Raw genomic sequence first — 25,797 nt, forward strand, 5'->3', positions numbered from 1 at the left:
GTTTGTACAATTGCTATTGAACTGTCTCAAGTTTATGGATTACTTCCTCTGCTGTGTCCAATTTGCTGGTAATCTTATCAAGTGAACTTTTTATACTTAATATTTTATTTCTAGTATTTCCATTTTTTAACATTCCCATGTTCTCTACTTTTTCTACAGATCTTGGAATGTATTTGTCACAATGATTTTAAAGTCTTTTTCAGATAATTCCAACATCTGGTCTATTTCTGTGTTTGCCACTGTTTTCTCTTTTGACCATGGCTCATAATTTCTATTACATGCTAGATATTGTATAAAAGAGAACAGTAAATAATATCTACCTTAAAAAATATCTTGCCACTTGTTCTATCAGGCCTCTTGTTTGGAAGACTAAGTCTATTGAATCTTTAGATTTGCTGAGTCTGGACTTTAATGCTTTCATTAGATTCAGTTCACCATTTCTTTAAAATGTGCTTGTATTCTCAGCACTGGCAAAACTCTGGAGATCACTTTGTAGCTATAGCTCACCCACTAAAGTATCTCCTACTCTTGTAGCTCAAAAGCCCTGCTTTCAGCATGTCTCAAAGTTGTTCTCTTTACTTCCAAGTCTTGCCTTTCTGTGCCTCAGTAGAACTCTCTCCACACTGTCGCCTTGCCCCCAGCCTTGAGAGGGCTGCAGTAGTACACTTGATGAAGGCCTGGAATCCTCAAAGGGATTGTTTTAGCAATCCTGCCTCACTCCCTGCCTTTCACATATTACTTTTGAGCACTTAATTAAGGCCTTTGGAACAGAGTTAGAAGGGTGGGTGCAGACTCACTCTATGACTGGAGTTCCATGAGATCGTAATCTATCTTTCCAGCCTACACATAGCCATTAAACATTGGCTGATCTCCCATTACCCCTGTTTATAGTGCATTCAAGTAGTAAAAAGTTACTTGATGCTCCATAAACTGTTCTGTATAAATGAAAGGAGCTGCGTTCTCTTTTCTCTTAGAAGTTCTCATTACCTTTTAGATTTAAGTTTATTAAAGTTTATTTGTGCCCTCGGATCTCAAATTTTTTTTGTTTTGTTCTGTTTTTTTAACTAATTTAAAAAAGTCTTCTCTGGCTTGTTCTTGTGAAGTAGAGCAGATCTTTTGTAACTTTATAAATCCTGACTGTACTCTGTATTTTCCTTATTTCATAACCTTTAAAATACCTCCTCCAGGGTTTTTTGGACCCAATTCTCCTCCTTCAGCAGTAGTGATGATCATTTACTAAAAGACTGAAAATATTCTTTCTTTTCTCCCCTAACCACTTAACTTTACTCATTTTTCTCCCTTGCATTTGTGTGGCAAAAAGCTACTTGATCCCCTTGTGGCTCTTATATTTGGCCTTGTTTCTTATTCCCCAGTCTCTCACTCCAGTCATGCTTTCTTTCTTCTCTACCTATGCATAGTTGGGCCCCCTTGTACTTTGAAAATAATTCTGACCTTTAGTAGGGAATATGTAAGTAGAACTTACCAGAAAGACCCTTCGTTTATTAATAAGCTCCATTCTGGGATTCGTATCTACCACAGACATATTATTTAAACATTTTGCCTATATCTTTACATTGCATTACATTGGCTATTTGTTCTGGGTTTCTCACACTGTTTTAAGGATAGCCTCTTCCTGAAAGCTTGTGTTTCTTCAATACTAACCATCTTGGAATCTGGAAGTACTACTTACCAGCTGGGCTGATCTTTTGGATTTAACAAATTGCCCAACTGAACACATTAAACTTGCCTATCATTCTCTGACTTCATCTGTAATTATGACCTTTGAAGAAAAAAATGTCATTTCCCCTTCCCTCCAACTACTACAACTCCAACTGGAATAGTCCAAATCACTTACTAAATTTATTGTCTCACCTGAGATTGGTGTTGATTCAATATATAGCTTTAAATAAGAATATAGCAGATACTAATTAAGTTACTAATACAAAGAGAATATATTATTTAAATTCCAAATAATCTTTGATTTACAAAACATATCAGGCCATATTTTTAATACAGTGGGCTTCATCTATTCCTCGACTACCAATGGTTATTACTAATCTACTGATCTTGTTTATCTACCAGCCATCTCACTGATCTCACTCTACTAGTCCATCAGGAACATATAAACAAATGACAAAATTTCAAACTGTGCAGCTCTACTCTTCAGCTACATCATTGATATCGTTCAGGTTTAACAACTCTTTTCTCCAAATTTCATGTTTAACTCCTTGCGCAGTCTCTCAGGAAATATTCAGTAATAACGCAATCCTGCTGATTTGATTTCCCAATCACTCCTACCTATTCATCTTCTCTGTACCCCAGGCATCATTACTTTTGTCCTGGATTGTTCTTATACTTATCTGTTCTCTCAGTCTCCAAAATCCCTCTCATTCCCCATTCATTTTCAGCAACAATTCCAGAATGATCCTTTTTTAACATGCATATATGATCCAAATAATTATCATTATCATAATTCTTTAACATAATGCAGTTTCCTTCACAACTAATTTGCTTTCTCATTTTTCAGCCTAATTTCATTTTCTATTTCGTCCTCACATGTAGATTATGCTCCAGTCATATAGATGTTTATAGTTAAATATACCATACTCTTTCATAGCACAAAGTCTGTGCACCTGGTCTTTTCTTGTCTGCAACTCCATTTTTAGCTTTACTCAGCTAGCTGCTCCTTAAGTATCTCCTCCTCCTCCAGGAAGTCCTTATTAATCACTAAGTCTAAATTGAGTTCTATTTCTCTATGCCTCCTACACACATCTTTATTATACTGATTATCACGTTATGTTGTAATTGTTGATTTACTTAACTCTCTTCCCCATTAGGCTCTAAGTAATGTTGATGAATTTGATTCCATCAAAATTAAGAACTTTTGTTCTTTGAAAGAGAGTTAGGATAATGAAAGAACCACCACAGTCTGGAGAAGAATTTTGCACATCACATATCTGATCCAGAATCTAGGCTTGTATCCAGAATTCATGCTTGTACCTAGAATATATGAAAAACTCTCATAACTCAGTAAAAAGAAAAGAAAATAATAATAAAAATGGGTAAATTTTTGACCATTTACCAGAGATGCTATTAGGATGGTAAATAAGCACTTGAAAAGATAGTCAACATCAGTAACTCTTAGGGAAATACAAATTAAAGCCATAAGAAATCACTACTCGTCTATTAGAATGGCTAAAATTGAAAAAGACTAACCATATCGAGTGTTGGCAAAGGTATGAATTGAAAGACACTTATAAACACTGCTAGTGAGAATGTAAAATGATACAGTCGCTTTGGAAAATAGTTTGGCAGTGTCTTAAAACTTTAAACACGTACTTACCATGGCCATTCTACTCCTAGGTATACACTCCAAAGAAATGCAAGCAGCATGTCTTGGAAAGACTTGTACTTGAATGTTCATAGCAGCTTTGCTTACAACAGCCAGAAAGTTGAAATTTATTCAGTGATAAATACCCATCAACAGGTGAATAGACACACTATGGTCTATCTTTATAAGAAAATACTCCTCAGCAATAAAAAGGAAGGGGCTATTAGCACTTGCAACAAGTTGGATGAATCTCAAAAGTAGACTGAATTAAAAAAAAATCTAGACAAAGAATAATGTTTGATTTCATTAATGTAAAATTCTAGAAGATATAAGCTAATCCATAGTGACAGAAAATGTATCAGTGAAGGAGCAGCAAGAGTGAAATTACAAAGAAACACAGGGAAATTTGGGGGGGTATAAACATGCTCATTATTTTTATTATAGTTATGGTTATAGTTATAGTTTATAGTCATGGTTTTGCAAAAATAGTCATATGTTCATACTTCTCAAATTGTATACTTTAAACATGTACAGTTAATGGTATGCCATTACTGTTTTTTTATTAACCACCTTATTATTAACCACAATAAAATATTTTTAATAAATAAATAAATATCGCCTACAAATATGTAAAAAATTCTCACCTTCTTCAGGGAACCTTCATCAATTTTTTAGTCCTAGTTAGGCAGCATTCTTCTATGCATACTTCTATCACTCATATACGTTATCATATTTCATTGTTTTTGTTGATTTATCTGCCTACCTCACTAGATTTTAAACCATATGAAGAGATACTACTTTTGAAATTCATTTATTAGAGACAAAACATACCCTCTCAGAAAACACACTGCTTCTGTTCAAAGTTGAACACTGACTTGAATGGACATTGTCCTGCACTGATACCCAATGCCCACTTTTTGGTCATTGTTTTAAAGCCATTATTATTAACAACTAGTATTTGGAATTTGAAGACTAATCTGTGAGATCAGTAGAACTGAACATCTTCACAGTGATATTTAAGAACTTTGAAAAACCGACTCAGAACATTAAATACATATATTCTGACACACCTCTTGCAGGTGTGCCAGCTTCTACTTGACTCCTGTCTTAAATCTAAAACTAAACTGGTCATCCTATGTATTTCTGTGGTTCAAGAAACTCTGTTAGAGGTTCCATGTTGGAAAATCTAAGAATTAATATGCCAGACTTTATCCAACAGTCATAATTTAGGAATCATAGTGGAGAAGAGCTTTAGAAAGCAATATTTAAAAAGAAGAAAATAAGTATAATGAAAACTTTAAAAAAGTTTGGGGTTAGCACAAAATCTTGATAGACATTAAGATGAGATGTAAATGGTATTCTTTTCTCTCTTAAACTAAAACTTTTTAGTCATGTGTAATCAAAAAATCCTAAGAACTCTATTAGTGTTATGTGTTCTTATATTTAACTGTTTTGTCTAAAAGAATGCATCCTGCCCACATTTGGCATTGAGCACCTGAAATGTAGTTACTCTGAATTGAATTATGCAAATTTTTGAGTTCTTATGAAAAACAAAATATAAAATCTTATTTTTTTTTTTTATTTTGATCATATATTGAAATAGAGTCAAGACTATTGGGTTATTAAAATGAATTTTTTATTTTTTCTACTAGGAAATTTAAAATTACATATATGGCTTGCTTTTGTTGCTCATTCATAGTGTTGATGTGACAGCACTGGTATAGAGAATAAACACTTTCATCTAATAATGCCTGACTTGATAATTGACATTTCAGAGGAAGAATATTCATGTTTATCGTTAGTCCTTTTATGTTTTAATCACTCTATTTTGAGTAGAAGAACAAAAGAAGAAACGATTCCAAAAATTTAAAAGCAGCTATCACTGTATTCTAAAAGGCTTCGGAGAATACTGCTGTTTGGGAAAAACATGAGGTGGCATTTTGGTTATAAAAAGAGAAGTCTCTAGGCTAGTCTTATAAGAGAAGGGTTGAGATAAGTGTTGAGACAAAGTTGTCTGTATAAGAGAAATTTTCCATCATCTGTGGCAGCTTGAAAGAAGAGGAGTCTGGGCCACAAGATTTATAAAAAGCATGTGGGGAAAAGCTCATTGGAGAGCCAGAGGGGAGAACTGTTAGCAGACTGGGCTCAGGAGGAAGGGGGATCACTACACTATGACTCTCGGAAGACAATGAACTTTGAACTTTATTAAAAATCAATGGCTGCTAAAAATCAGTTTTAAGTTACTTCTTTTTTGTGTGTGCTTAAACCACTCTTTAACTTCTACACATTGTTGGTAATAATCTGTTACATATACAGCTGTCAGTTCTTGGTGACTCGTGGCAAGCTGGAAAAGAACCATGTTTAAACATGTGGCAAAAGGATGCGGAGAGCAAAGACGCATCCAGAAGCAGCGATAAGAATGAACAAAGGGATTGAGACTTGAGCCAGGCACAGACCACGTAAAATTATGACAGTCAATTATCATCAAAAAGTTGTAAGCCTTCCCTCCCAGAAATCTTTAGAAAAAATTAAGTACACTTACTTGGAGAAGAGGGTTCAACTTATTTGATTTGCCTATTAGTAGTGTGTGGCAATCAAGTTTTATCATCCCAAAATATGCCTTTTGTAGTATTAATTTTAAGCTGGTTATTAAGAAAAAAAAAGACTCAAGAAAAACCTTGACCCTCCCCCTTTACCTGTCTAAAGGAATTCAGATAGAAAAACTTGCTTGAAGTAAGGGAACATCGCCTTAGCATTATAATGTAAACTGCATGTGGCAGACAGGGAGAAATATAGCAATACCTGTTTTAATAGACTTCCCATGGTATCCCATTGTTTCTGAGTAGCCCAGCAAGAATTTGTTTACCACATGCTTGCTCTTTCTCATCTACCTGTGAATTGCCTCCTTTTCCTTTGAAATCCCTGAATCCCTTTTCCTTTGTCCAAAATGGCATGTAACCTCAACTGCCCAATGCGACTTCTGGTCTCATTCTTTTGGCACCCCAAATATACATCCGTAATAAATTTTGGACATTTTCTCCTGTTACTCGGTCTCATATTAATTTATTAGCCCAGATAGAAGAATGTAGAAGGTGGGAGGAAAGTTATTTTTTGTGCCCGCACAATGGAAAGGGAGAATCTGGAAGACTAGAGAACTAGGGAGTCACACTGGGTAATTATACACATGGGATCTCTAATCAGCTACATTTTTTCTTATCCATTTCCAGTTCTTAGCTCTGATTTAATATTTAATGAAAAAGAAAAAAATTATTTAGTTACAAGTTCTAACTAGATTTTTTAAAACATTATTTTGAGCTTAGGGGGGACTAAGTATATACAGGAGCTTCCTTAAGACTTAAACTTTAAGTTTTTAATTAATATGATTTTTATTAATTCACTCTTATTTTAATTCATTGTATGTTATTTAGAAGATCACTTACATGATTAGGTCATTGGTATTCTTTAAATGATAATCCATAAAACACCGAATCTACTTACATATCTTCCCACTGCTCCTCACCTTGGTGGCCATTGAGGCAACTTTAAAGAACTTCTATAGCAAGAAACAATGGTGTCCAATTTCGTAAAATTAAAACTCAATCCTTTAAATGTTAAACTTCAATTTAAATAATAATACTACCTTTTTAATAGAGGAAATAGAAAAAGTATAAAAAAAGATGACTCTGTTTAGGAATTTCTGTAATGCAAGGTCACCTAGCATTGATATACCACAAGTGAAGCATGCTTCTGTACCTCTAATTCATAATTATTGTTTCCCAAAGCCACTTTTGAAGATGAGGAAAAATAATGGCTAGCAAATATAAGACCACTGTTGTAATGATTGAGGCCCAAATACAGCTATCTTTATCTAATTGGGTTTTATAAGCCATTTTCTTGCTACAAAATCCTTAGCTATTTTACAGCCAGGGTTTTTTAATCTGGCTTTCATGGACAGACTTCAAGGAAACCTGTGAACCTGTTGAAAATGTATACAAAATATTGTATGTCTCCCTCAAAATTCTGACTTGTTCTAGCCAAGCTATTTATTTTGAAATTTCAAACAATATTAGTGGAGGATGTCCATCCAACCCCCATCTTTGGAAGACAGGCTAAAAAAAGGGGGTTGAAAATGATTTAATCTATGTCTTACTTTTGGACATTTACGTTAAATGAACACACTTAGTACAAAAAGTTTTTAAGAGTTCTCATTAGGTTTAGGATAAATGCCAAAAGTTGGGATTGCTGGGGTAAAGGATGTAAAAAATTTTAATTTTAATATTCTTGATACATACTGCCTAATCACTTGCCAGAAAATCTGAGTTCACATCTTTATTAACAATGTGTGAGAAGGCTTATTATCTCACACATGGATATATAATTTTAAATATTAAATTGTATATAGTTTTGACTTGCATTTCTTACTTTTACATATTTTCATATTCCGATCCCGTCAGAACAGAGAATTAGTCACTTCCTTTACCTTCCTTGTGTGGTGGGTGGGCAGAAGTGAGGTGTGTGTGTGTGTGTATTATTATTGTGTGTATTAAATCAGAGCTATATATATATATATATGTTGTGACTATGAATATAACAATTCATTAAACGTTAAACTTTATGCAAACAATGCGTCTAGCCTGTGCTTGACAATTATTTTCTGTATTTCATCTAACCTTCAAGACAACTCTGTATTGTTATTCTCGTTTTCTAAATGAGATAACCTAGCTTTGAGACCCCAGGGAGAGTAGCCCAAATCACAGAGATGAGCTGAAGCACTGGGATTTGAGCTATGATCTCTCACTCCTATAACTAACCACAGAGTTAAGGCTGGGGGGTTGGGTGGGGCTGAAACCAAGTGCAAAAACAAAACCCGGAACACACCAAAACCAACACAAGCCAAACCCAAAACGAACAAAAACAGGTATCCTGCATGCCTGCAGTTTCCATATACTGGGCAAACGTTTCTAAATTAAAGAGCGACTTTTTGGCTGCCAGACCTGAGTCTACCCTCCAGTTTATACCGCTCCCAGCGTCACGAATGTCTGCGACGATTCGCAGACAGATGACCGCAAGAATGTTCAGCTGAGGCAGATGGTGCACATCTTTCTCTTTTGCAAAAGGAAATGCCTGACAGGGCGGGATAAAAAAGATACTATTGAGAGAGGAGATATATGAAAAAATGCAAAGGAAAGGGCCTACAGAAATGACCGACTCAGCCAGTTAAAACTGCTCTCTCCCCATTCTGCCCAGTGCTCTCCAGCTAACATGTCTTCCCATAGCTACCTTCCCCACCTCAAGGACTCTCAGCTCACATCTGTTGATTCATAGCTTGCTAACCAACAAATATTCTTATTTCTGTAGCTGTGCAGGAATAACAAGACTGTGTAAAACTGCTTGTTATGTAACAATTAGAGCTCAGCCTTTGGATAGGAATCAGCTGAGCAGGTGCCGGCATCAATAAGTGCTGCTCCCTGCTTATAGCCTACGAATCCCGTCTGTCTGTTCAAGAATCCTATAATGGAGCTGATAACGCCAAGGTCCTGCGTTCTACAAAACAAACCCACCTGTAAGACCAGTGGTTTGAAAATTCCTCCCTTGCAGCACCCCCCGCCCCCGCACCCAAAGCTCGTCCTCCCCATCCTGAAAGGAGGCACTTGTAAAACCTCAAAGGAATCATGTGCCCCGTGTATGGACACTGCAAAAGTATATAAATTGTCATAAATCTAACCAGACGGAGCTCGTACATGGAGTTAACCCCACGCGCTCTGACGACCTAATAAATTCTCCTTTCTCTAACAAAGTAGTCTGAGCATCCAAGTTCCTCCGTGGGGTGCCGATTCCTGTAACACTATTGTTTTTAAGTTTTCCAGGGCGTGGGTGGCCACTTTTTACCTTTAAGTCTGAAGAGACCAAGATAACTCAAAGCGGAGAGCACAAGACAGCAGCTGTGCTTCCGGGTTTTAGGACGGCAGAAGAAGGACGCATGCGTCGTGCAGTCTCCCAGGCCTCGCATCTATGGGAGCGTTCTGCGCATGCGCAGGCGCAGGTTAAACCGGGGCTAGGCATCAGCTGATACTGTTGTTGCGCTGCCCTTCCCCCTGACTCCGGGGCCACCCTGCTGTAGGCCTGTCGCTCCAGCAGTGGCACCCCGGTCTGTGGACTCCGTGACCCTGTCCTCGGGCCTGTCCGCGCTGGAGCAGCTCAGGACTGCGCAGCGCTCTGCGTGCGGGTGAGCGATCTCAGACGCGAGCCCCCAGGTCCCCTTCCGGAGCTGGGCCAGGAGGAGGAGATGGTGGAGGGGAGGCCGCCGGGGAGCTGGTTCTGCCTGGCCGCGGCGGAAGCGCACAGGGATGTGTTGATGGAGGTGTTATGTTACCTCTTACCCGGACCCGGACTCTTGCCAAAGAGCTCGCAGCTTCCGCTTAAGCCCGTCACACGGGTTTGATTCCAGATTCCAGACCCCCAAACACCTTGTGCGGTCAGGTAGCCCCTGATTTTGGTTGCACAGTTGCCTAGATTTTACCATTAACCTTTCTAGCGTATGCTGGGTTTGGTTTTGTTTGTTTAGCTTACGAAAGGGACTGTCTTCCTTCGTTATCACAGAAGATGACGACCTATTTAGACGGAGTGCTCTACTTTTATTTATTTATTTTTCTTTCCACACAGAGTCTGAGATCGGTCTTGGTTTTCAGTAAATTTAAAGACTGCGATAAAAAAACATTTAGCACGGGAAGAGAGGAGGGGCCTAGCATCTCTTTATACACCAACCAGTCTTCAGGAATAAAAGTGGTTAAATTTATCAGTGCTCTGAGGAAAATCCAGTAGAGTATGGCAGGGATGCCCAGTACATGACAAAGTCTGGCGCTTGTCCATTGCCTTGATGAAACAAACACCTGTCAAAGGCCAACTATCAAGGCAAATGTTAGATGAGGCCCAGACAGAGCCACTGGTTTTGCCTTCTGTGCCGTTTCTCCCTAAGGCATTCCACTTTGGGGACAGTGTTGTTAATACACTCCTGAACCACTGTGACTGACAAATATTGGTTTGACAGGGATTTAATGTCACTGAAATAAATCAAAAAAAGATAATGCATTTGTAGAAATTATAAATCACTTATGTTTTTGAATTTATGTGGACAACATGTACATAGATATTTTTAAATAGTGAAAATAAGCATCGTTATTTATCATTCTACAATTTTAAGTTTGTTTACTAGTTGTATAGTTATTTTTTTTCCTGCAAATTACACTGTTTGAGTGACCTCAACACATGGATGGAACTCCAGTTTTAAAAAGTAAACTTTTTTTCATACTACAAGATAAGTTGAATTACTTTTAATGTCAGTTTTCTTAATTCAAGTCAACGAGAATTTTTAAAAGAAACATTTATCTTTCTGTATGCAGATCTATAATCTATTTTTAGGAACTGATGAAAGGTATATGATGAAATTTAGAAAGAAGAAATATTTTATTTTTAAATTCTGCTTTATCCCTTTGTTAATTTTCCCTCAATATCAGCAGATTGGAGTATATCACTTAAGTTATTTTCATTCTTATAATGGTATTACCATAACTGCAACATTACTGCGTTACTTACCTTCAGAGGTTATTTTTGTGTATGTACTGGTACTAAGTACGTTTAGATTAAATTTATATTTAATTTTCCCCATGTTATTTTGATAGTGTCATTCTAAAATTTTGCAGTTAAATGTTCCAAATTTCGCCACTTTGTATTGATAAATTGTATTCAATATTTTGGAATATTAATTTAATAGTTTTACCTGCCATCTGCTAAATGAAAGAAAAATCTGTAGAATTTGGCTTTTGACTTGTTTTTGTTGCAAGTGTTTAAATGTGTAAAGCAAGAAATATGAGGATGAGAAAGATTGTGGATTTATTGATCACAAAGGGGCTTAAATTTTAAAAGGATGAAAAATACTATTTTGAACTTGCCCCGTGATACATATCATACCTAGCGGTAATCTGCCCAGAGCAACTTTTACCTTCAGTGCTAATTGGCTTAAAAGTGGAATGTGTTCTTGTTTTAGTCTAAAAAACTGAAGCCTAATGTTACTTTTCAAAGAACCCTAAGAAACTGTAGACGTCAGTTAAAGTTTAATGTTGTTTGAAAGTCCATTCTTTCCAGAGGTCTGATATATCATTTCATAATATTTTGTTAGGAAAAACTTTAGACTCTAGTAAAAATGACTCCCTTGTTTCAGACATTACTTTGAATATAATTCTAATCCCCAAAGTAGTTTGAACATTCCTTTGAATTTTTTTCTAAATCAATTAGATTGGTATAAATATCTCATAGTGTCCTTGAGTATACATTTTTTTCCTGAAGTTTACTGTAAGATTATTCTTTTTCTTTAGACATGGGGAAGTCTTTTTCTCATTTGCCTTTGCATTCAAATAAAGAAGATGCTTATGGTGGAGTTGCATCAACTGAAAATATGAGGAATGGATTGGTTAATAATGAAGTCCATAATGAAGATGGAAGAAATGGAGATGTCTCTCAGTTTCCATATGTGGAATTTACAGGAAGAGATAGTGTCACTTGCCCCACTTGTCAAGGAACAGGAAGAATTCCTCGGGGTATGTGTTCATTACATTGTTTTCCCTTTAAATAGTGATTCCAGGCATTTGCACAAGAGGAACTACATGAAGAGGGATGGTATATGAAGATGAGCCAAATAGGGGGAAAAAAAAATCAGTTGGTAGTACATCACAGGGGAAGTCAGAAGGGAATAATCCCCACGTGCTATTCGTAGGCTACTTTAGTAGCAGTGGCAGCAATAAAAACAATAACATTACCTTGTGCTGTTCTCATTTTCTGCTTGGTGGAAGTTGATATGTGACTGGAGAGACCCCAAGGAAAGGATAAAGTGACATCGTAAGATGTACCAGAGTCTCTGATAAATGCCTTGGGTTGGGCAAATTTATATTTGAGTTTGCCTTTGAATGCTACGGTTTTACCTTTGCAGACATAGTAACTGAGGATAAAAGGATTATTTTAGTTGAAGGTATTACTATACCAGGCTGGGAGAAGGGAAAAATTATCTGGATATATTTTCAAAGTATGCCCAATGGGTTTTTTTAGCAGCCTGGAAGTATGTTGTGGATAGTATGAAATCAAGGATGACTCCAAAGGTGTTTTTGTCTGAGCAAGTGGAAGAATGGGGTAGCTGTTTATTAGGGCAGAGAAAAGGTTTGCGTGTGTATGTCAGTGGAGAGATCAGGAGCTCTGTTTCAGTTATGTACACTTGGAGATGTATATTTGATGCCTAAGTGGATATGTTCAGTTATAAGGGCCTGGAATTCAAGTGCAAGATGTAAGAGGCTGCAGTCATCCGTATTCAGGTGAGTCGGATGAGAACACCAAGTTCATTGGTGTGAATAGAAAAAAGGGGACCCTAGCACTGAACCTTGTGGTATTTTAAGATCAGTTATATGAGAAAGAATTAACAAAGACACTGAAAAAATCAGCTAGAATAAAAGGAAATCTCTGTATCTGTGGTGTCCTGGAAAATAAATGTAGAACGTAAACCAAGGAAAAAAGAGTGATCGACTATGTTAGAAGCTGTGGATAGATCAATTAATGACTGAGAATAAACCATTGAATTTGGTGATGTAGAGGCCACCAGAGATCTTTAAAAGAACAGGTTTGGAATCCTGCATATCATGTATAGAGTGGGATCAAGAGAGCATAGGAGGAATGAAATTATATAGTAGGAAGATAGTTTTTTTTGAGGAGTTTTGCTATATAGAAAAGGAGAGAAGTGGCATAGCTGGAGGGGGCTATGAGATCAGGAGGGGGATTTTTCAAAGATGGAGTGAATAATATGTGTGAATGCTAATTAATAGGCACAGGTGCAGAGGGCTACACTTGCCTGCACTTTACTCTTAGTGACAAGAGACAATGTAGAGTGTGTGGACCCAGAAGTAGCTTGGTGGGTGGTTGTGGCTGTAGGAGCTTGCAGGAGTTCTGTTTGCCACAGCATGAGCTGAGAGTGATGCTAGGGAAGAAGGTATTAGAGGTTTCAAAATAGTTGAAGTTATGAAATTGTAGTCTTGGAATGTCAAATTGAAAGTGAACTAGGGAAGTATAGCATGATTGTTGGCATCATTAAGGGCCACTTGAGATTAGAGATCTAAAATGAGACTAGTGACCATAGTTGTATGTTTTCCTCTATCCACATTTAGCTGTGTGAATCCACATTTAGCTGTGTGAATACAGGCATAGTAGTTTAAGGGTTGGTTTTAACCAGGATTGCAGTTTAGCCACATGAATACCACCAAACAAAATGAGATGTGTGTGTTTGTGTGCATATATACATACACAAATAATATACAGATGTATATATGGATGCGTATATATGTGTATGTGTATGTAATGTGTATATTTATATGTGAGTGTGGTGGGGTAGTGTATAAAGGAAAGAAGAGTTGTGGAGAAGGCCGGAAGAAATAATAGAAGCATTATGGAGGGCTTTAAAAGAGAATTTGACAATGGTGCTTTAATAGTTAATACGAAGAGCCAAGTTCTGATAAGATTGGAAAATTGACATTTAAAGATCTATTTGCCCATTAAAGTATATGAATATAGCTCAACCCAAGAAATAAATGATGGATTTTGAAGTGATGAGAGAGGTGCAGCCTTAAAGAATCCTGGAGCATGAGACTTGGCGTCAGTTTTGATTTTCCAGGGGGTGGTGTAGGAACCTCTGTAGTTACAAGAGTTTCAAGACACAGTGGAAGCAATATGTTTCTTTTGCTCTGATCCAGATAGCTAAATCAGAATCTTAATGGAAAACTATAGGGTTGAAGGGAGACCTGATAAATTCAGGTCCTTTGAAAGCTGGAACTTTTTAGTTTTGTTTTTTTTTTAATTGAAAGAATTATTCTTTCTCATTCTTTATACTATTTCAAATAGCTAGACATCTAGGTATTAAAAAAAAAAAAATAAGATCTGCTCTAGAACCTAAATTCTACTTTATAATTTTTGAAGATTTTGAGAGCGGTTTACTAAAGGAATGAGATGAGAACCAGGTGGTATTCTCATCTTTCCAAACAAGACTTTGATGAGGAGCCACTAAATATTTAATTAATTATGTTAATAAAATTTTAAACCTACTTCTTTCACTTTTAGGGCAAGAAAACCAGCTAGTGGCATTGATTCCATATAGTGATCAGAGATTAAGGCCAAGAAGAACGTAAGTGATTATAAGAAAATAGAAGTTTTTTTTGAGAGGTTGCGTTTTTTGCTTTAACAAATTATGTATAATCATTACTTTAGTTAACACTATTAAAAGGAAAAATGCTTTCAGGTTGTTGAATTATGTTCTCATGCTTTGTGTTATCAAAAAATAAAATCCTGGTTGGGGTTGGTCTTGAAAGCTGCATAGTATCTGAATCTTCTCAAATCTATTTATTAAACCTAGAACAGCAGTGGGAAACAGACACAGAGGCAACATGTTTATTTTTTAAAAAATGAGTGTTAAAGTATTCCCACCCGCCCCAAAATAAAAGTTGGTATTCACACCATGACAGCAAGGACCCAAACATGCTTAGCAGCTGTGTGGAGGTTGTAAAAGAAAGCAAAAGAGAGTTCCTAAGAGTCCTAAGACCGTGATACCCATAGCAAATACTTCACCTAAAAAAGAAGAGGATCCCACTCAGAGGACTTCTAGCAAATACCTCTGAAAATAACCTGTTAAAATGGGAGGGAGGACTCTACATACTATTGCTTGGAGAGAATACAAAAAAGGCCACAGAGAACCATGAAGGGTCATGAGAAGATCAGAAGGAACTGGACCATCCTAATCCCTCAAAGATCTTAGAGAAATCAATGAAAATTCTTACAAAAAGATAGGAACATCCTAAGGAAAAACCTGCTGGGGGCAGAATCCAGTTTGCACAGTGCAAAAATATGGATAAAGGAGAGAAAAGGTTCAGAAACTAGAGAAACAATCTCAGAAGTGGATATACACAGTGACCATCTTTTTTAGTACCTTGTGTAACAACAGTGGATGGTGGTAAACTTGAGGTGAAGTTGATGAGACGTGTAGCTCTGACAATCTTTTTTTAAGGGCTTCCGAAGGGGTTCTGGTGAGTTCATGGGAATCATGGGGGTTCATGGGAATCATGAAAGCAAAATTCACATGTGAAAATTCTGCTTTAGTGAATTCAGAAGGGAGTCTTGAAATCTATATCTTTTTAAAGTGCCCTGTCTTGATTCTGACATGCAGCCCAATTTGGGAATCACTGCAGTAATGTGTTATCTCTAATAAGTCTGAAATCCCAGTAATAATAATGTGAATACATCTTTAAAGACATTTTAACACTTAATAGACTCAGACCCAATCCTATTTTATGATGTAAAAAGCTTGTAAGATAGATGTTATCCGGCTGGCATTATAGGGGAAAAATTCAAGTTGAAAATATCCTCTAAATGTTTCATTATGTAATTTTTGATGTACATATATTTAAATACTCCATTTTCCTTTTCAGAAAACTGTATGTGATGGCTTCTGTGTTTGTCTGTCTGCTGATATCTGGATTGGCTGTATTTTTCCTTTTCCCTCGCTCAATCGATGTGAAATATATTGGCGTAAAATCAGCATACGTCAGTTATGATTTCAAAAAACGTATGATATATTTAAATATCACAGTAAGTAAAAAGTTTTATTAAAAATACTCTACTGCATTCCTTTATGGTATTTAGCAGCACCTTTGTCCCTGTTGAGAGAACGGTAGTGGTGACACTGATTAGTTTGCTTTCTGTATATCTGCTCTGTTAACCTTCTCATTTCTGGTTCTGCTGAAAGCGGCAAATAATAAATACTGGCAGTGTGTATACAGAATCATTTAGCATTTGACGATGTCTTTGGGACGGTAAAATGAACTAAACAATTAATTGCTGGCAAAAACATTTATAGTCTGTTTGCTCGCCAACTTTTGACTTAGCATAGCTACTAGCAAGTCGATTTGATAGATGTTATAAATGTAACGTTTTCATTCCCTTGCATTTTGTAAAATACAGTTTTTGCCATCTTTAATAGATCATTCCTTTATTGTGTTTAAAGATAAAGTGCAAGCGATTGTTTGATTTCTTTTGTAAATTAGTATGTGTAAAATGTCATCTGTGTTTCCCAGGACAGTAGTTTTTAGGACTCTACATCTTCCCCACTCCCCGCCAAAACAAAACAAAAAACTCAGAGAAGATCTTCTACCTTTTTTACATGTTAATGTTTGTTTTTAGAAAGAATGATTTGCAAACCACTGCATTATTAAAGAGGAAGATATGTGTTGATCATGCCATTGACAATCATTTATGGCTTCAGGTCTCAAGGTATATCTGTATGGTAGTAATTTGTTTGGAGGAGTGATGTTGGACTTGGTTTTCCTTACAGAAGTGATCGATATGCTAAAAGTTGAGCATTTCTTAAAGTACAGATGTTTCTGGTGGTGGTTGGGGGAGGGAGTTTTGTGGAGACAGAGAGTGAAAGGGAATGGTATGTTAAAGTGGAATTACTACTTAATTACAGGAAAAAGAGAACTCCCATGGGTCCATTTATCCTCATTCCTGTCAAAAATTGTCAATCTAAGGGCTTTAAAAAAAACTATGTGGAAAAAATATATATATGTGCATAAAGCATAACAATGCTAATTGTAAGTCATTTCATATGACTGGGGAATTATTGTCGGTTGTTTCTCCATTTTAATCTCCATTAAACAAGGAGAATATTTTCCTCTTTCATACAGTGTTTAAAACAATGGCCAGATTTTTTTACCAACCTCCAGACATTCCCTTTTAAATTCTAGAAAGTATATTTAAATGTCAGTATTCTACTTTATTTTAAATAATTATTCAGGAATTCCCACATTTTGGCATACTAGCACCTAACTAAATTGAGAAGAGACTGAACATTAAATATGAGGTAGAATGAACATTAGCTTCAGCTAGATGACCATGAGATAAGAGGCTGAGATTTCTGCAGGTTCTATATCAATATATTAGTACTAACTTTTTTAGTGCCATTTATTCTCTTTCTACTTAGGAAATTATCCTAATTATCATTTTAAGATATATGAAAGTACTGTGATGTGTAAAGATTTTAACTACTCTCTTGACCTAAATATGAACATATATATATATTTGCTAACAATGCATATATACATTTGCATACATATATACATTTGCAAGTGTAATCAGATATTTTCAGAAGTGTATGAAGGATACATACATGTGCAAGTGTATACACATGCACATATTAACAGATTTTATTACATTTTCCCATATTATGTGGCTGCATGTAGTCTTTTACATGGCTGTATGACATTTTAGTCAACCATTCTCTTAAATATTTAGCTTTGCTATTAGGTATTCAGAAAACATCTTTGTGCTTAAACTTTGTTTTTATTTCACGTTACTTCTTTAGGATAAATTTCTGAAAGTAAATTTGCTAGTTAAAGATCATAGAGAGTTTTAGGCCTTTGATAATAAATCATTATTTAAAAGCTTCTGATTGTGGTCCCTTGACTTAAAAATTAAATGGCTTCTTAACTGCTCTCAAAAAAAAAAAAGAATCTAATCTTTGATACTGAACTTTTTGGTCCTATCTTTTTTCTTTCTTAATTTGTGTGTGTGTGTTTTCTTTTTATCTTCCAATATAACTTTTTCTAATTCTCATAAGTATTTTTGTTCTCATCCTGTTTTACACCATTGGTTCCTTTAATGTTCCAGGGAAAACTATACACACTTCAGAAAAAGACACATACAAACATTATTTGCATTTACAAAAGATTCCAGGATTCTCCTGAATCCCATTCCCTGGTCTGTATAAGAAGGTCCATCGACCTCAGATTAACAGTCCCTTTCCTAAAGTGTCTAGAAATGAAAGTGACATGGGTATTAAGAGCTAAGTAGATGAAAACATGTTTATATATTTAGAGAAAGGTTAATTCTACTATTTTATAGAACTTTAAAAAGTTTTTCTACATTTATAACTGTAATAATTTAAATAAATGCATAAATGCGATCATATAATTGCTAGCACAATTTTTATTTTTTTAGTAAGACTGGTTTCTATCTTCATATCTTTCTCCATATTCCTATTAACCAATAAACTCAAGTGTTCAGTTTTTCTTAGATCATAAGTTATTTTCAGAAAAACAATACTTTTTACATCTTTTATGCATCTTGGTTTTCTCAGTTGTTAAGACCTTCCTTGTAAAAATCTCTCCTAATTTTCTGGCCAAGAGTTAACTCATTCTTATTAGTGGCTACATAATATTCCATGTAATGATTTAATATTATTCAATCATTCTTTTTATGGATGGGCATTCACTTTTTTTTCCCATTGTAAAGAATGCTGTCATTAACATCCTAATGTTTTTATTTCTGTGGAATAAATGCTCAGAAGTAGGATTGCTAGGTCAAAAAAGACATATAATTTTTTTAATGTTTATTTCTAGATTACTTATCAAAATGGCTGTAATGCTTCACAGATTTTCCAAGAATGTAAAAATACACCCATATTATAGCCAGGAATAGAATTCGTCACTTTCCACAATTTTACTAGTTTAATGGATATAAAGCAGTATTCCATTTTTACTTAAATCACCTTTTCCCGGTTATAAATGGATTTGAGAATTTTAAACGTTTCTTGGCCATTTATATTTGTACTCTTTTGATTTGTTTACTCATACCTTTTGCTCTTTTTTTTCTATTAAGAATTTGTCTTTCAATTTGTAAGGGCTCTTTGTAATAGATGGTAACCATTACTATATGTCTTACAAATATTTCTTCAAGATTTATTATTTAGTGTCTATTGATTTTGTTTATGGTTTGTTTTGCTCTGAATGTTTTTGGTGTTTTATATATTATCTGTTATTTCTTAACACTTTTTCATATTTCCTTGGCTCTTTTCTAAAGTACACAATTTAAGACAATTGTGAATTAGAATCACAGAAATTGGCCCCAGCTGTTACCTAAGTATAAACGTGATGTACCTGCATTTCTTTCCAACCAGACTGAATTTATTTCGTTTCTTCTCCTTAGTGACCTGGTGGAAATCTCTATTTCTATAGAAGTTAAAATACCAATTTCTTTTATTTTAAAAAATTTTTAAATCATACTAATAGATGTTTATTGAGACAATAGAAATAGCAATTAAATTTTGCATAAATATTATACATGTATATTTTATAGAAGATTCCCATTCTTTTCATTGTAAATGGGTATACATACATATTCACTTAACCTTTTATACACTTTTTTTTTCTTTTTTCTTTTTCTTTTTTCTTTCGACTTTATTGAAATATAATAGACAATTAGTTGCTTGTATGTCTATTTTCTTCACCAGGTGAGGGAAGTTTTCCATCTTTATTTCTTCAAATAGCTCTTCAACTTCTTGTTTTCCTTCAGGTACCCCTATGACACAGGTATTTTTACATTTAATTTTGTCCCATAGGCTCCTTAAATTATTATTATAGTCTCAGCTTCTTTTTTCTTGCCATTCTAATTGAGTGTCCTTGGCTTCCCCATCCTCTATATCGGTAGTTCGATCCTCTTCTTTACCCACTCTGTTTATTCCCTCTAATATACTCTTCATCTCAAATAATGTGTTCTTTATTTCTGACTGGTTCCCTTTTATAATTGCCATTTCCATTTTTATGTTTTTATCTCTTTGTTAAAAAATTCTTACTGAGTTCATCTACTCCTTCCTCTAAGTTCATTGAGCATCTTTATTACCAGTGTTTTGAACTTTGCATCTGTTAGATCACTGGACTTCATTATTCTTGGATCTCTGTTCTGTTCTCTCACATGGTTTCTGCTTCTTTGCCTTCCTATTTTGGCGGCCTTTCTGTGTCTCTTTCTATGTACTAAGCAAAGCTCCTGCATCTCTACGTTAGCACAACTTTGTGTAGTAGGTGTCCAGTGGCACAGTCCTGAGAAGGGTTCAGCTGCAGGCCAAGTTTAGCCCCAGCCTGTGCCCCTCCAGGGCCACTTGTTAAGATTCAGCAAACAATCCACAGATGCTATGGTTTTAGTTGCCTCAAGAAACCACACCAGAAACCGAGGCCAGCTGCCACTAGTGTGAGTCTTGGCGCTGCTCAGCAAGGAACACCTGACTCGCTGAGGACACACCTGGATGTGGCTTGGTTGGGGCCACGAGTTAGGGGAGGCAGAGTTTCAGGGAATCTCCTGGGTAGATGACCTCTGTTATCCAGTTTGATGATGTCTCAGCTATGGCTGGGCTGCATCCGCACACTGGGGTTGGGGAGGGCCCAACAGAGGAACAGTGGATACCCCCGGCACTTCTATACAGAGCGTCTCGCCTCGGCCCTCACTCCAACAACTCAGTGTCGCTCTGTAAGTCCCTGGTGTACTCCATGCAGCTGACTGGGTGCTGGTGCTCAGAGCAAGCAGGCCTGTCACTGTGAAAGTCCACTTGCAGACAAGGCCCCTTTAAGAGGCTTTTGCACCTGCTGCTGCTGCCGTAGCCTCTGTCCAACTCGGTCTCTCAGGACCAGGCAGCCTGCGTCTTCGCCCCCTCCTACCTTCTACCATTGCAGGTTGATTATTTCTCCCCCTAGTTGTAGGGCTTACTTTCATATAGATCCTAGGCGACTTTCATTGCTGTTTGCCCTGTGTTTCTGTCACAACTTTGATTTGGTTGCAAGAGAGATGAACAAAGCCTTTATCATCTACACCATTATTTTTTCCTGTCTCTCCAATTTATTTTAAACAAAAAAGTTTATTTAAAGTACTGTTTAACATTTTAAGTGGCCAGCTTTGTGTTTATTAGAATAGGAAATAACTTACTAATATGGTTACTTTGTATTAGAATAGGGAGTAGCTTACTAATATAGTCAGTAGAGACATCTGCATATTAACATTTAGTAAAAATTGAGATGAAATTTAAAATTATTTTTATTCAATTTTTGCTAAGGCCACAAATAACATTTTCTAACATTCGTTTTTCTATAGTCCTACAGCATATATTTTATGAGCCTACTTTTTTAATTGTATGTTTAGTATAACATATGATATGCATAGTACTCATGCATAAAACTAATCAGTTCATTCAATATTCTTTGACATTTTTGTTAATATTTCTCCTATTAAGTGAAGCATGGCCACAACTGGTCATTTTCTTTATTAATTTTGATTACATATTTGTTGTGCTTATTTTCATATGACGCATACATTTTCTTCCTCCTTTCTTTTTCAGAACACACTAAATATAACGAATAATAACTATTATTCTGTTGAAGTTGAAAACATCACTGCACAAGTTCAGTTTGCAAAAACAGTTATTGGAAAGGCACGCTTAAACAACATAACTAATATTGGCCCACTGGATATGAAGCAGGTAAGTTTCAGTCATGAAATACTTTGGAGAAGTTAATGAGTTTAACTTTGTGATCATATTAGCTTGAGGGAGGTGGGATTTTCCTCAAAACTTGACTTTGAAACGTATCCACCGCATGTCTAAAAGAAAGTCTTAGCATCAGACTCATAAAGGGAGATATTTCTGATCTCTGAAATTATGAAATACTTGATATTTTGATCCTATTCTCTATTGGTTTGTTTCATTTTTTGCTTTTCAGATTGATTACACTGTACCTACTATCATAGCAGAGGAAATGAGTTATATGTTGTAAGTTCTGATTTTTTAATGATTTTTTTCATCAAATTATAAAGTATGGAAAATCAAATATATGTATATTTATTCTCCCATAATCTTAGCAGTCAGAAGACCACATTTTGGAATATTCCTTCTGGCCTCTGCTTATTTCTCTTCTCCCTTTACAACATATTTAAACATTTATGTACATGAACCATACACATAAAATTTATTTTTAATTATTTTACTTTTCAGAGTTAGGATTGTATGTACCATATCACTTTTTGTTAATTATGTTATGGAAACCATATTCTCATATATTCTAGTATTTTTTGATATTTTATTGTAGGAGGACTAACAACATTGATAATGTGTAATACTCCATTGGTTTGAAGTTCTAAATTGGTTTTAAATGATTATTAACTCCTGTGAAAAAGTAATGGTAAATTTTCACTATCTTTCGCTATCAGCCTGATGTAGAACAAACTGGTTAGTAAAACTTCAAAATGTGAACAGGAAGTAGTTGTAATTTATAGTCCATGTTAAAACAACTCTACAACTTCTGTACTAGGAAAGAATATATATTTCTAGAATAAGAAGTATGAAAATATTAATCATTATTTGAGGTATAGAAAATGCTCAACCAATAAATACTTATTATTATATCTTAATAGTCTCTATTAACTTTACCATAGTAAGAATCATAATTAAATTTTTAAGTTTGTAATCCCATAGGTTGCATTTATTCACATTGTTTTTCTTTAACAGTGATTTCTGTACGCTGATATCCATCAAAGTGCATAACATAGTACTCATGATGCAGTGAGTATGAATTTTTTTTGAAAGAGATATTTCTTTGTTCAAACTTCAGAATTATAATATTGGTTTAGAACATACATACCATCTTTACAAATGCCTTCTCAATTGAGTTTTAAGCCTTAGAAGAGTGCTTCGAAGTTCAGTAAGTATCCCACTTTACAAATGAGGAAATGAGAGCTCAGGAAATAGTAAAGGATCACGTGGCTGCTAAACAGTGAATCTGGACCTTGTAAGAACTCAAGAAAATCGCAAGGGTTGGGATTGAGAGGAGGGCTGAGCCTCCAGTTCCTTCCTGTCTGTGGTAAATGATCATTAGTGAAAAGTAATGTTACTTGTTTGTAAATCAGATGTTATCCTAAGCTGTTAAAACATTGTAGGTTTGGTATTTGGACCATTAGCTAACATTTGATTAACTCTTTTCCTATGATAAGAGAACTGTATGATTATTTTTAATAGTATAATGAACTTATATATTTTATCCAAAGATAGGTGTTTTTTAAAAAAATTACATTTGTTGTATAAATTATTTGGCTGCGGCTTGCTCAGTCATAATTTTTGTTGTCTGTAGAGGAAATATTACCTAAGAGGCCCTGTCCAAAATATGAAGCTACCATTAATCGAATAATCTCTCTCTGGAGAGAATTTCGATATATAAAAGTATTCTCACTTTAGAAAAGTTTCTTATATGTAACTATTCAATGTTTCTTCCTATTTTATTTTTAGAGTCACTGTAACAACAACATACTTTGGACACTCTGAGCAGATATCCCAGGAGAGGTACCAGTATGTCGATTGTGGAAGGAACACAACTTATCAGTTGGGGCAGTCTGAATATCTAAATGTACTGCAGCCACAACAATAAAAACTGAAAAAAAAACCCTTAAATTTACAAATAAATACATGTCACCCTTTGATTAGCAGTATGGATTGAATTTCAAGTTATTGGGTTGTCAGCCATTAAGGTTACTAACCATAATGTGATTTTTAGCTTATAACACCTGGAAGCCACAACTACTAGGCTCAAATACATCTAAGAGTAATTAATTTGATTTATTTTGTAAAATCATATTTTAAATGAGATGTTTATCTTAAACTTTTATTTTAAGGAAGAAATATGTGTTTGAGAAGGTAGGGTAAAAAGACTTAAACATTATTTCTTTAACAAATTTATTTTTACATGAAAACAATATATTTACAATGCGCTTCGATCAAAATTTTCACTTCTATATCCCAGACCTGCTTATTTCAAAGTAAAAATTTTCACTTGTCAGCTGAAATTTCTGATTAGAACTAATATTTATGTATTTTTGTGCTTAGAATGTAAATTTCACAGTGGATTTTTTGAAATTTATCCTTTATTTGGATAAAAGCAAGTGATATATTTATAAAATTACTATTGGGATAAAAATGGTAATTTCCATTTTTTTTAACTATTAATATGTTTGATTATGTTTGTAGTTCTTTTTACATATGTTTAACACAGGCTCTAAATTAAATATAGTATGGTCTGAACTGACCCTAAAAATATTTCATAAATTTAACAAGTATACGGCAAGTTTTTCATAGCTAAATCTAACTCTTCTAGAAGGAAATTATTGCCTTCTGTTTCATTACATTAAATGAAATGTGTTTAAGAGAAATGTTTTAGCATATTTTGTATACTAAAAACCAAAAAGGATTCGTATTGGGCCAATGGCCGAGAGGTAGTAGTACTACCATGTAGACTGTTAAAGTTCAAATTGTCCCACTTCCCCCAGAATTTTAGAAACTAGAAGTCTGGGAGATACTGTATCAGCTGCAGTTGGGTGATATTCTAAGTACTGTGTAAGTACTATTCATCTTTTAATTATTGTGTGAGATGGAACATATGCCAACTTGCAAAATGTGCATAATTTCATTATGTAATGGTTTGTTTTATGCATAAAATCAAGCAAGCCATGTCTTGTATGTTTTGTCTTATATTTCCTTGTAGAACTAAAGTAAGATTTTGGAAAATGATTTGAAATGCTTGCTGACTTCACCTTGCTCAGAATTTTGAGTGATGGCATCACTGGGTAGATTCTAACCTATGATCTTAATTGTGGAACAGAGAATAATGTAAAATATGAGACTATGTGGGCACTTATTCTTTGTTTATGTAATGTATTAGCCTCCATCATAACTCACTTAGTAAATATCCAAGTTGAGCAGTTCTGTAATTATAACTATTGTTATGTTATTATTCATGTAACAAAACGTGATAGTAAAATGAATAGAAGTGCCCCAAAATGCTATTTTTTAATCCACTTGTAACTGTTAACTCTTGTAATTGTGTATGACAAAATAAAATTTGTAAAAATTTTAGCATGAAAAATAAAAATCATATCAGTCAAGTATCTTGGTTATGCTTTTCAAATTCTCTTGACATAAACAAATCTGTGTAGATACTGAAAGTCCTTTAGCTTAAAGCTCCTAAGTCCTTACAGTCTACCTCAACTCCACTTTAGCATCATCTTTGATTTTTTTCTTTCATCCACTTAGTTTTCAATCCATTGTTGAATTATATCTTTTCAACCTCTGTAATATGTCTGAAATCTGTCTCATACTTGAAATCTCTGTTGCTATTATTCCAATTTTTTTTTTTTTAACTGAAAAAAGCCCAAGTCTTTACTGTGGTGTTAAGAACCTTATTTTCTGGCCACAATCTAAATTCACAATATTATTTCCTGTCATTGCCCCTCACCCATAGCCCAGCCAAATCAAGATGTTTTCCATTCCTTGTAAACAATTCATTCCTTTATTCATACTTTGCCCATTTTTGTTCTTTTTTCCTAGAAAATTATTTAATATTTTTTTCAATGCCCAGCTCATGTCCCCATTTACTCAAACGTTTGGAGACTTTTCCCTGAATGTGTAGTTGTAAAAGAATTGCCCAATCACAAAGATTTTGTTTTTGAGCTCAAAATTTTGTTTTGAACTGAATTTAAAACTTGATTTAAACTTTTGTTTTAATCAATATTTATTCATTTTGCCA

At 34.9% G+C, this 25,797-nt stretch overlaps 1 protein-coding gene across 2 annotated transcripts; it reads left to right on the top strand.

The window, feature by feature from the left end:
* Positions 1 to 9,410: 9,410 nt before the first annotated feature.
* On the top strand, positions 9,411 to 25,159 carry TMEM106B (transmembrane protein 106B). Of its 2 annotated transcripts, none has more exons than XM_039862401.1 (8): positions 9,411 to 9,557; positions 11,704 to 11,925; positions 14,480 to 14,543; positions 15,841 to 16,000; positions 21,570 to 21,710; positions 21,949 to 21,998; positions 22,734 to 22,787; positions 23,508 to 25,159. In XM_039862401.1, exons 2-8 carry the CDS (start codon positions 11,706 to 11,708, stop codon positions 23,644 to 23,646), a joined length of 828 nt encoding a protein of 275 aa, XP_039718335.1. In that variant the 5' UTR covers positions 9,411 to 9,557; positions 11,704 to 11,705; the 3' UTR covers positions 23,647 to 25,159. The 2 variants fall into 2 exon arrangements, with proteins under 2 accessions (XP_039718335.1, XP_039718336.1); XM_039862402.1 differs by lacking the exon at positions 9,411 to 9,557 and adding an exon at positions 9,608 to 9,811.
* Positions 25,160 to 25,797: the final 638 nt, after the last annotated feature.

Source organism: Pteropus medius, unplaced genomic scaffold, assembly GCF_902729225.1.
Source record: "Pteropus medius unplaced genomic scaffold, Ma_sr-lr_union100, whole genome shotgun sequence".
NCBI lineage: Eukaryota > Metazoa > Chordata > Mammalia > Chiroptera > Pteropodidae > Pteropus > Pteropus medius.

What these genes read in the sequence shown, in the direction of transcription:
- TMEM106B (XM_039862401.1), top strand. Translation starts at nt 11,706, where the DNA reads ATGGGGAAGTCTTTTTCTCATTTGCCTTTGCATTCAAATAAAGAAGAT. An exon ending in GCCCACTGGATATGAAGCAG is followed by an intron (nt 21,711 to 21,948) that starts GTAAGTTTCAGT and finishes TTTGCTTTTCAG; the next exon opens with ATTGATTACACTGTACCTAC. An exon ending in AACATAGTACTCATGATGCA is followed by an intron (nt 22,788 to 23,507) that starts GTGAGTATGAAT and finishes TTTTATTTTTAG; the next exon opens with AGTCACTGTAACAACAACAT.